The sequence below is a fragment of the Arachis ipaensis genome, chromosome B2 (genome assembly GCF_059453495.1).
Source record: "Arachis ipaensis isolate K30076 ecotype BB chromosome B2, ASM5945349v1, whole genome shotgun sequence".
NCBI classification, from domain to species: domain Eukaryota; kingdom Viridiplantae; phylum Streptophyta; class Magnoliopsida; order Fabales; family Fabaceae; genus Arachis; species Arachis ipaensis.
In genome coordinates this window covers 124690787-124703593 of record NC_142437.1, presented here as the reverse complement: position 1 = coordinate 124703593, position 12807 = coordinate 124690787, and the positions used below count along the sequence as shown (strand labels likewise).

Sequence of the window (12807 nt, the reverse complement as noted above, 5' to 3'; positions counted from 1 at the left end):
ACAAAAACAACTTTTCCCTTTTTTATTTATTTATTTATTTATTTATTTATTTACTTATTTAGGTGAAGAAGAATATATATAATAATGCAATAAATTCAAGTAAATATGAAATCTTGAAAAGAAGTGTGTGAAAGAGTTGGAAGTGACTTAAACTAGTTTACGAGTCTGTTTAAACTTAATTTGTTAACAATTCGTCGATAAGCTAAGTTTATGAGCTTGTAAGCTAAGTTTGAATTTAAATTTGAATTCGTATATTAAATAAAACGAGTTTAAATTTAGATAAACTCAATTTATTGACTCATGAGTTGACTCAATTATATATATATATATATTATAACTATTTATATTAATATATATTTCATATTTTATACATATATATAATTTTTTATATGTAATTATGACAGAGGACATAAACGATAAGTGATAGAGATATAAGCTTTTATATAAAATTATACATTATATTAATATTATTTGAGCCAACTCATGAACTCGAATTAATTTGTGAGTTTTTTGTGAGTCAAATTTAAATTTTACAAATAGGTTCAATGATTAATAACTTGAGCCGCGAGTCAAACTCAATTTTCGTGAGTCAAATTCGAACTTGACCTAACTCGACTCAACTCAGCTAATTTCCAACCCTATATAAAAGTGATAAATTTAATCTTTTTGTTCCAAAGAGCATTTATTACAAACCTAAATAGTATGAAAATTGATATAATAAATATTTAAAAGATAATAGATATAGTAAAAAAATTCAAAATTAATTTATTTTGTATTCATTAATTACTGTTAAAATAATTAGATAAAATAATTATATAATTATAAATATTATGACAAATTATAAATATTAAATTAAATAGAATAATTTTAAATAACTGTCTTTGTAATGTTACTGCGCGTATATATATATATATATATATATATATATATATATATATTCCTTAAACAAATATTAAGAGGTTGCGGGTTCAATCTCTTATCTTTGGTAAAAAAAAAAAAAAAAGAAGATAGAAGTCACCAAAAAAAAATTATGAAGATAGAAAATTCAAAATTGCTCTCTTTTATTTTATTTTTTTAGGTAATAGCTCTCATTTATTTTCGATAAGAGAAAATGGCCTCTTTTACAAAATAAAAACTGGGCCTAGGCCCAAATATTGCAAACAAATCCAAAAATGAGAGATGAAAGCGTAGCCCAATATGTATAAAAAAAGAACTTAATCCAAAACAAAACCCAAGACCCAAAAATTTCCAAAACAAAACCCAACAAGTTCTTTATTATCTAAGTTGATGGCATGGCATCTAGATAGTAACATAAGCTCTCTGCATAATTGATTAATGTCATATTACATAATCAATCATAAACAATATGAAATCTCTTTCACTTAAAAGAAAATTGTTCTGAACATTTTTAACTACCAATGTGCTATATGTATATACAAACATTGAAGAAAAATTATGTCCTAAGAGAAACATGCATAATTATACTATTCAGATAAGTCAAATTTCTGCTGATAAGATTTGAATACCGGCCACCTAAAAAAAAGAATTATTTACTTTAACGATGACAAAAGAGATTCTCCTCCGACATCATATTTATCCGGTTTACTTCTGAAACTTGACAACATCCAATGTAAGAATCCTGCAAAAAAGAAGCTAATAAACCAAGCATTGTTGTAAATCACAACAAAAACATTAGGAACAGAACTTGCAATTCCAACTTTCCACAAGAAACCAGGAAGCACAGGCAAAATCCCAAGAAGTAGAGCCAAAATTGCAGCCACATTAAACCCCTTATAATAATAATATGCACCATAAACACTCCTTGAATACAAATCATTAACACTCAAATGTGTCCTCTTTATAAGATAGTAATCTGCTAGAACAACTCCTCCAATTGGACCCATAATTGCAGAATAACCAACTAGCCAAGTGTAAACAAAACTCTCACTTGATCTCAAAAGCCTCCATGGTTGAAATGCAATGCCAAGTAGTGCTGTTAAAATTGCACCTCTTCTAAATGTGAAAATCTTAGGACTAAGATTAACAAGTGCATTAGCAGGTGCAACAACATTAGCAGCAATGTTGGTAGTTATGGTTGCTAGGCTTATACCAAAGATTGCAAGAAAACAAGTTGTTAATCCTCCAATTTGACCAAGAAGCTGAATTGGGTTTGAAATTATTCTACCAAAAATGACCTTAGTAGATGATGTAACAGCTAAACCAACAAATGTGAATAGTCCCATGAAAATTGGTAACCCCATTTGACCAATGATTTGATCATGTTGACTTTTTGAATACCTAGTGAAATCAGGTATGTTAATTGCAACTGTGGCCCAAAAGCTTATATTAGCAGTGATTGAAGGGAAAAAAACAGACCAAAATTGTGAACTTGTAAGCCTAGAAGACAAAGACAACATGTGACCAAATCCACCAGCATTAACATAAGACCAAACAAGTAAACATGTTGTAAGAAGAATTAGTATTGGTGCTGAGTACTTCTCAAGAATTCTAATTCCATCAATTCCTCTCCAAACAAAACCCAATTGGGCCACCCAAAAGCCCAAAAAGCAGAAGAATTCAAGTGGGGAAGTTCCAAGCCAAGGTAGGTAGTTTGAGAGTGATGAATTGTTTTTCAATGATTGTGGCAAGAGAAGGAAGATTGCTTCACCACCAATCCATGATTCAATTCCATACCAACCACAACCAATTAAAGCTCTTAAGAGTGTTGGAATGTGAGCACCATTGATTCCAAATGAGGATCTTGCAAGAACTGGGAATGATATGCCATAAAGTGTGCCAGGGTGGCCAGTTAGAACAAGTGGAACCAATAGAATCATGTTTGCCACAACAACTGTTCCAATACCTGTAACATGTTTTGGCCCAAATAGCCAAATTAGTGTTTTTCAACTTAATATTTAGTATTTTGTTTAGTAGCAATTACAACTACAATATATATATATATACCTTGCCACCATGCCATGCCAAGATCAACAAGGGAACCAGCAAGGTAGTATGAAGGGACACCAACAACAAGACCAACCCAAAGGCTTGCCATTTCAAAACCTGTGAGTGTTCTTTGGCTTGGTGAAGTTGGCTTGAGATCTTCATTGGTGAGAGATGGATCAGGCTCAAACAATTCTGAACCATCATCATTTGATGATGATGATGATGATGGTATTGAGATAGAAGAATTGGAGCATTTCATTGACAAGTACTTGAACTTATAATAAGATGATGGGGTAGCATGAAATTGATGAAAGGCCTTGTTGTTCAAAACTAGTGAGAAAGAAGAGCTTGGAATTTTTGGATTGGAATAATGAGGAACATGGAATTTAGATCCTGATAACATGTTCATGGTTGTAAATATCTAAGTAGTACTATCTAGTTGTTGTAACTGATTAATGCAATGCAATGCAATGAAATGGGGTGTGTGATAGTGATAGAGATTATGAATGAGTGGTGGATATTTGGTAACGTCACTCTATAGATTAATATAGATTATAGATTATATATAGATAATATAAAATACAACTATGTAAAATTAAAATATATTATTTTAATATATATTTTGCATCTTTCTTGTCAAAGTTTTATTTTATTTTTTGTGATTTTTTATTTAAATTTTGTAGGGGAAAAAAAATCATCCGTCCTCTGTTTCCTAAAAAGAAATTACTTGTGACAAAAAGAAATATATATATACTTAGCTGATGATAAATGTTACTTGTAGTAATATGTTGGTAAAAGAAGATAATAAAATTAGGAAAATTATAGGTAAACAATGAAAATACTAAACAATGTGAATAATGGATATATCGGATGTTCAATTTACTAGGTGTGCGGATGGTTATCCTAATATTAAAATTTAGGTGGATCGTTTTTACTTTATTGGGCCAATTTTAGAGTCCATTGTTCACAAAAATCATTGTCTGCCTAGCAAAGTCCATAAAATTAATATATTTGAAATTTTTTTATATGGCATTAAACTCTTTCATTATAATAAATCAATAATTAATTTTTGTGGTGATGATGTTTTTTTGAATTTTATAATTCACTACATATATAGTAACTTGACTATCAATTAGTTTCGATATAATCCCAGTCTTTTCTTATTCTTGGTGAAAATTTTGTACTCTAGTTTAAATTGTAATGCAACTTGAATTATTTTTCCCTACTCTCTTTAGGTTGAGTACTAATAAAACTCTAAAAAATACCATGTGTACAAAAAAATTACTATTAAATCAATTATTATATATTTATGTATAAATATATGTATTAATTTATTTATTTTTAATATATATTTTATACAAATAATTAATTTAATAACTATTTTTTGTGTGAATATATTGGTTGTAAAACACTAAAACTATATATAAAGAAACAGAATGGTTAAAAGTATCCTGCATAAACAATTATTGCTTTCGGTAGTTATCCAAATATTATTTATATATATATAAACGAAAAGAATAAATTATAACTAGGGTGTTCCCGGTATAGTTTAATTCGGTTTTAAGGGAAAACATCCGATTCGAACGCTTAATTTATGTGCGGTGCGATTTGGATTAGATGATTTTTTTTTTGGAAATCCGATCCGATCCGATTACAAGCGGTTTGAATCGGTTTGGATTTGCGATTTTTTAAATAAAAAAATTAAATACATGTAACAAGTCTCAACATCAAATTTTAAATAATCAACAATGACATAACAAGTCTTAACAATATCTTAAAAAACTAACGATAACATAACAATAGAAATAAAATTATAGGTTAGTTAAAATAAATAAATAAATAACATTTTTAACATAAAATATTTATTAAATAATAATAATACATGAATAATAGAAAAATATATAACAAATTGAACATGTTATAAGTATAATTGTAAATATAATAATAAAATAATAATATTATAGCACATTGTGCGGTTTGGATTGGATTGGATCGGTTATGAAAAGTAGATCCAAAATCCGATCAAATCCAGCGGTTTACAAAAAATTGAATCCAATCAAATCCGAATTAGTGCAGTTTTAATCAGTTTTCGATTTGAATCAGATTGAATGAGCGGTTTAATTTGGATCGGTTTGGATTTGAACACCCCTAATTATAACAACAAATTCTAACTAATTAGACAGTAGTGGTATGTAATTTGTAAATCTAAATAAAGCTACTAGAAAATGCTGCATCATGATGCAACTACCTTTTTTTTTTTTTTTTTAAATTTGTTTTTAAAGAGGATGTACCTACTACTCCTTGGTTAAATGTGGATGAAGCACATTTTTTGAAAATTGAAAACTTTGAGTAGCCATCAATTCATATCTGCTCTACCTAATTGCATTGGCTTATTACTTTATTTTAATTAAGTAGAAAAATAACATTTCGTAAAAGGTAATTAATCCTTCATATTTTTTTTGTGTGTTACTCTCCTCATTTTCAAATTCTCTTCTCTTTGACTAAAAAAGCACCGGAATAAAAGAAATTAATGAAAGTAGTTTATAAATAAGCTCCTTTTTTAGAAAATAACTTAAACAATAAATAATTATATTAAAAGTAGTTTATAAATAAGCTTCTTTTAAGAAAATAACTTATAAGTTATTTTATATTTGAATTTTTAGTTCTAAAAGTACTTATTTTATAAAAATATGATAAAAAGTAGTAGTATTATGAGAGAAATCATTTTTTAAAACTTCTCTATAAGCTCCTAAATAACTTCTTAGAAAGTCGCAATTTGGTTTTAAAAATTACTTCAAACATTAATACTACTACTTTTCATAAATCAAAAGCTCAAAAAAATTATTCTTAAAGCTTCTCAAACACGAGCCCTAAGCAAAGAAAGTTTTGACTTTTGACGGAAGCGTTGAAGTTCTGAATACTAGTATATGTAATTTGATCACAAATAAAAAAAATAATTACAATATATGTAGACACAAATTTTACTTTTTTTTTTAGGGGAAAGATTTACTTAAGAAACAAGGGAATAATATAATGCCCATAATATAACTTGAATTTTAAAATAACTAAAAAAGAATAAAAGAAACATCCTATTCATTGAAGTTGTCCCCCAAATATTAGTCCCAATAGCTATTTAACATTTACATGCACATATTATATGGAATGCAATAATGCATATGAATGATATAAAACAATGCTCAAAGGTGGTGTTATATTCATGTGAAATGGCCCATGTGGATGGTGGGCCATTGAAAACTAAAAAAATGGACACCTCAAACAAAGTCTTGCTTTTTAATTTGTTAATGACATCTACACTAGAAATTATCAAGGATATATGTTTAAACAATTTTGCATTATTGGTTCTTCACAAGGGATAATTTGTTGTTTTGGGGACCCATAATCAAAAGGAAGGAACTTTCCTATACCCTTTTATGTTCTTTTCTTTTGCATTTGTGGACAAATGAAACCCTCTAACCAAACCTACTACTATTCCCTTTTCTTTTTTCCTTTTACTAAAAAAATAAATTATACTAACAAGATTCCCCAAAGAAGGGTTGTTTGTTTGTTTCAAAAGGAAGGGAAGAACAATAGTAATATTATTATCTATAATAAAATTTCTAAATTGGTATACCTAAAAATTACTTATATCTATAAAAAATAGTTCTTGAATGCTATATAAAATGAGATTTTGAGTTAGAAAATTGTTAACTTTTGACAATTCCACAAAATTATATCAAGACTCCAATGTTATTTCAATAATTAAAAGTGGACATTAACAATGGATACCATATAGAAAAAGACATGTATGTATTATGCCTTTAATCTTATCTAACATAATCAAATTCTTTGTTTTTTGCATTTATGCTTTTTATTCTTAATATTCACTTTTAATATACAAATAATTAACATGAAGAAGAAAAATAATTGATGGGGTGTTGAATATTGAATTATGTACCAATTTTTGAAGATTAAAAAAAAGGGAGAAGAATAATGACTAGGAACCAAAAGGAGCCCTATGAGGAATGCCTTTTCTTCTTCTTGTGTTTGAAGGAGGTGGAGGAGTGTAAATGTTTTGTGGTGATCCTTCACCCAATTCTTCTTCTTCTTGATGATGATTCCTTGAAGACATTGATGATCTTCTTGATGATATTCCCTCCATTGCTAATGCTTCATTGATCTTATCATCCAAAACAAAGCTTGCATCCCCATTCCTCTTTATTCCCACAAGCTAGTAATTCAATCACATTCCCAACAAAATAACAATTAATAACCCTATCAAAATGGACCAATTATATATATGCATCATGCCATGTGCCAATCAATTATTCAATACCTAACCCAAAATATAAATAAAGGGTAAAAATTATAATGTTCTTTTTATTCCTAAAAACTAAAAAGTAAACTTTGTTTTAAAGAAAAAAAAAATTGAAGTAATATGACAATGGATACTTTTTTGTACTTCATAAAATGTAACATTAACTTCTCTTTTAAGAAACTATTTTATGTGATATTTACTTGATTTCAAAAAAGTAAAACCTAATTTACCCAAAAGTATATCTCAATGCTTTTAACTATTATTATATTATTGGAAGATTTTCAAATGTACCGTCATACCGGTGTATCAGTAATTTTTAACCGTTGATCTTAATTATATTATATATATATATATTATAATTAAGATCAACGGTTAAAAATCACTGAAATACTGGTATAATGACATACTTGTTCCTACATTATTACATATGTATGTATATATAGGCTAGTTATACCTATGATTAATATAGTTAGGGGAATTATAATGATGATGGTGATGGGCTTTCAAAGGTTGGTGATGATGTATGGGTGGTTGGGTGTATTACCCATATGATGAGAGGGAGATTTGAGTTATGAAATGATGCTCATTTTGACAATGATATATGAAATAAATTAAAGTGAAAAAAATAAAAATAAAAGCAAAATAGTAACTTAATTAATTAATTAATTAATTACCTTACATCCCAAAGAACAGAAACGAAAAGGGTCCAAAAGGCTTCTTCCACAAATCTCACAAATGTGAGGAACCCCTTTTCCAGATTTGGGTTGTGGCCTCTCATTCAAGAACAGAACTCTAGCACTGTTGATTACATATGTTTGAACTCCACTTATGTCCAACACTTTCTGAATTTCAACCACTCTTACAACATCATGGTATGAAGATCTTCTTATCTAAATAAAAAACCCAGCAACAATAATGAATTTCATAATGTATATATAATATTATAATGTGCATAGCATATAAATGCTACATTAGTATATATTATATAGTTTTTTTTTTTATTTATATATATGTACCTGAATTACTTGATGATCCTTGTGCCTTGAAGAGCGGCAATAGAAGCAAAAAGCATCACCATTGTTGTTGTTGTTATTATTATTGCAGTCAAGGCAGAACATGTTACACTCACTCCTAGCTGCATCTCCATGAATCCTACATACATTGAAAAATGGTGTTTGTAGCAATCTCTCTAGCCATGGAGGAACCAACATTGAGTCCTGCTCAGACCCCAAATATTTTGGGGGACCAAAGAAAAAAAAAAAATTGAATTAATCTAAATCATTATTATGAGAATTGAAAAAGAAAATAAATATATAATGGTACATTATATACATATTACATAATACATACCATAATAATGTAATAATAATAACAATGTGCTTCAATGGTTGAGTGAAGAATGATATTGGGATTTCCAATGAGAAAGAAAGATAGAGAGAGAGAGGGAGAGAAAGAAATAGAGAGAGAAAGGAAAGAGAGAAGTAAACGGGGTTGAACTAAGAATTCAACAATACACAAGAAGCTAAGACTATAGGGACAAAGGTGGGGAGTGATTAAATTAATTAATTAATTTAATTGTTAATTAATGAATGAATTAATTTAATGAAAGAAATGAAATAGTGGTATGTGGATGGAGGGGTGAGATTGAGTGAGGTGGCTGAGGAGGAATGAGAGGCGTTGGATTTGTTTGCTTACGATTTCATAGTTTGGATCTTGTTAGCGTCTTTATATGATGTTTGAGTCGGCTAAGGCATCAATATCACACCTCACTCAATAGCTGTATCTCCCAAATTCATCCACGATCAAGAAGCTAGCTACCTGACACGTGGCATTGTATCTACCGTCCATCTAAGATTGGTGGCCCCCACTACTCCTAATTCATGTCATCACACATTATATTGTACTTCCTAGAACTCAAAGACATGCCATCCCATTTATTTCTTAATTTACTAATTATTAATTGAGATAGTTTTTAGGTGTTTTATAGTGTTTATCAATTAAATGATTTGTTTTTTAGATGTTTTGCAAGTAGTAAATACAAGAAGAGTAAATAGTTAAATTTATTTTTAAAATATTATTTAAATTAAAGGGTAAAGTATATTTTTTATCTCTTAACTTTGTCAAAAATTTTAAAAATACTCCTAAGTTTTATTTTGCTTCAATTTTGTCTCAAAAGTTTTCGATTTGCATCAAATATACTCTTGACGGCTAAATTTTCAAAAAATTTAAGACCAATTTAACAATAATGCATGAAAAATTATGCTTGAATTGTTTGTGTTGAAAGGTTGATTTTATGAAATTATTGTTAAATTGGTCTTAAAGTTTTTATAAAATTAGCTGTCAGCGGTATATTTAATGCAAATAGAAAACTTCTTGGACAAAATTGAAACAAAATAAAATTTAAAGGTATTTTTAAAATTTTTATCAAACTTTAAGGACAAAAAGTATACTTTACCCTAAATTCAATTTATCTTTTAAATATTTTAAGTTATCACATTAGTATTTTTATCACTTTTTTTACTCATGAAGTTAGAGTTTATTGATATTGTACGTTAAGTGACATCACAATAATATACAATTGATAATTCTAATTGGCTACTATCATAATAAATTTATGAAATTAGATCAAATTAATTCTAAATTGATAAATTTCAATCCATTGAGATCCTCCTTAATTTAGGATTGATCGCGCTATGTTAGCAAATTTTAATGCTATTAGCTACGAAATAGATAAAAAAATCAATGTGACTAACTTAAAATTTTTGAAAAATAAATTTGATTAAATATTTTTTAAAAATCAATGTGAAGAACGAGTGATATTTCAGAAACAATTTTAATTATTTAATCAAAAAATTATTCTCGTATTGTATATAGATAAAAAGTTAATCATGGAATAAGTAAAAAATATTAACTATCACAAAATTATTTAATTATTGAAAATGTGAATAAAAATGAGTTTAAGAAATCTTTAAAGTGAGTAGAATAAGACAAAAAGTTTATCTTTGGATAATTAAAATAAAATTTATTTTTAAAGTGAAAGCCTCACTTTAGAAGATATAGACCTATAATGTTGAGATGAATAATAATAATAATAATAATAATAATAATAATAATAATAATAATAATAATAATAATAATTGGGAGGCTAATGGCTTATATATATTGAAAAGGAAAGTATAAATAATTGATTATGTGAAAAGGAATGGGAATTATGCGGTGAAATGTGTGGCTGCGAAGCTTGGTATCCAAACAAAGTGTGGCTTCTTATATTTTTCATCAAAATTCAATAACCTTGCTATCAAGCAAGACATGCTTTACTTGCTATTCTTACTATCATGGCCTTTAATTAGTTTCATGAAATAAATTAAAGCTCGAAAAACACAAAAGGTAAACATAGATCGCACATTTCGCATTTGCAAATTCAAGAAACATGATTGAATCACTAAAAGGTCAATATACAAAAGAGAGACCTTAAAGCATGAACTTCCTAATGGAAACAAATATATAGAGAAAAAAAATGTCAGCACTGTTTGATTTGCAAAAATGATATATTTTTTTTTAACTTTTTGAATCATTTTTCATAAATTTACAAAAAAAAAAAAAATAGATTTAATATTCAATTTGACCCGTGAAATTTAATGACGAACTCAAATTGATCCCTAAAATTACAACTGACTCAATTCAGCCCCTAAAATTTATAATAGTAATTCATGTTAGCTTATGAACTGATTTCCGTAAATGGTGATTTTATACGTTAATTTGTCAATATTTAGATTCTTGGCCTAAATTTTATATGACTAAGATCTATTATACCTCATAGAAGTTTGATTGTCCCCAACATCCTCACGAAGATGATAATAATAAGAAGTTCAATTTGAAAATTTTGCGATTTTTGGGAGCAAGAGTCAAACTTTTGGAGCTCTAATAAATCTTGATCACATGGAAATTAGGTAAGGAATCCAAATTGCAACAGATTAATGTGCTAAATTAACACATCATTAACGGAGACTAGCTCAAAAGTTAATGTGAGTTGCGATTGTAAAATTCGGAGTCCAATTTAAGTCTATTAAAAAGTTAAAGGTCAAATTGCACCATACTTCAAATTTTAAGGGTCAAATTGAATATTAACTCAAAAAAAGTAAAACAAACCCTTAGAATTAAAAATTTTTTTTTAATGCAATATTGATGTAACAAATTAAATTTAGTTGTTAATGAAATCTCATTAAAAAATTATCAAAATAGTGATTGATTTTAGCTGCTAACAAAATTAATTGTTAATAGAGATTGATCGATTTTTTTATACTAAAAAAGGTTGATCTTAGCGATTGAAATTAGTTGTTATTTCTAACTTAACGACTAATTTAAAAAAAATCAGTTGCTAAATTGATCGCTATTTTTATAATTTCTTGTAGTGAGATGTTGTCGTATCATTATATTTATTGAGTATTGTATTTTACATAATTTTTCAATTTGTTGATGAATATAACAATGATATAGTAACACACATAAAATTAAAATTTGAGATAAATTATGTTAAAAGTTATTCCAATCATTGGAGTTTAAGTATAACCAACAATATTGCGTGCAGCTTTTGTCAAAGTACTTTTAAGTACAATTATTCATTAAAACAATTTGTTCATATTTTTTGTTTGATCTATTTGTACTTCAAATTATACTACTGACCTAATTTGGCAGGTGCTATATTTTCCCTCTCCGGAAATTCTTACCAAGGAATATATATGTGACCTAAAAAAGTTAAACATGAAAAGTACCTGTATTGGGTGAAGTTTAAAATAAAGGGAAAAGTTGGAATAATGTTAAAAAAGTTGAACTAGTGTTTTCACAGTTTATTTTCATTTCAATTTCATTTTCTAATTAAATATAGGGGGCTCATTTTATAATCAACGTAATGCAAGTTTAATATGAGCAATTGATATGGACCTTGACCAATAGTTTCATGTTGCAATCATAGGTCGGATATATAATAAGAGTAATCAGTGCTAGAAAGAATTATGTCTTTTATAAAATTTTTAATTAAATATAATTGTGTTTAGTAGACATTTACATATGCTTTTGGCTTTCGATTTGAAAAATAAATTCTCAAACTGGTTTTAAAAATTTTATATTAAACATTTTGATTTTTTTTTCGATTCTAGATGTTTTAGAGAAAGGTTAACCCCTCTATAAAAGAAGTTATTTCTTTTATATTAATATTTTTTTAAAGGTTTAATTATTCTATTGGTCTTTATAGTTTTGCAAAATTTTCAATTAGGTCTTTATATTTTTTTTTCTTTTAATTAGGTTTCTGCACCAATTTTTTTTTCAATTAGGTCCCTCTTGACAGTAATTGGCTTAATTTTATAAAGATCTAACTAAAAAAAATTTGGTGCAGGAACCCAAATAAAAAGAAAAAAAAGTGTAGGGACCCAATAAAAAAAATAGTGCAAAGACTCAGTTAAAAGGAAAAAAAGTACAGAGATCTAATTAAAAATTTTGCAAAATTATAGGGACCAACAGGATAATTAAATCTTTTTTAAACTTAATAT

General features: G+C 27.5%; 2 protein-coding genes across 2 annotated transcripts; both read right to left on the bottom strand.

The window, feature by feature from the left end:
- Window positions 1-1304: 1304 nt before the first annotated feature.
- Window positions 1305-3464, bottom strand: NCS1 (permease, cytosine/purines, uracil, thiamine, allantoin family protein). The gene is made up of 2 exons (XM_016329322.2): window positions 2965-3464; window positions 1305-2863 (listed from the first exon to the last, which is right to left on the bottom strand). Exons 1-2 carry the CDS (start codon window positions 3353-3355, stop codon window positions 1551-1553), a joined length of 1704 nt encoding a protein of 567 aa, XP_016184808.1. The 5' UTR covers window positions 3356-3464; the 3' UTR covers window positions 1305-1550.
- A 3213-nt stretch (window positions 3465-6677) lies between these two features.
- Window positions 6678-8766, bottom strand: LOC107628626 (protein RGF1 INDUCIBLE TRANSCRIPTION FACTOR 1). The gene is made up of 4 exons (XM_016331258.3): window positions 8612-8766; window positions 8278-8478; window positions 7936-8151; window positions 6678-7174 (listed from the first exon to the last, which is right to left on the bottom strand). The coding sequence occupies exons 1-4, from the start codon at window positions 8612-8614 to the stop codon at window positions 6941-6943; spliced, it is 654 nt and encodes a 217-aa protein (XP_016186744.1). The 5' UTR covers window positions 8615-8766; the 3' UTR covers window positions 6678-6940.
- Window positions 8767-12807: the final 4041 nt, after the last annotated feature.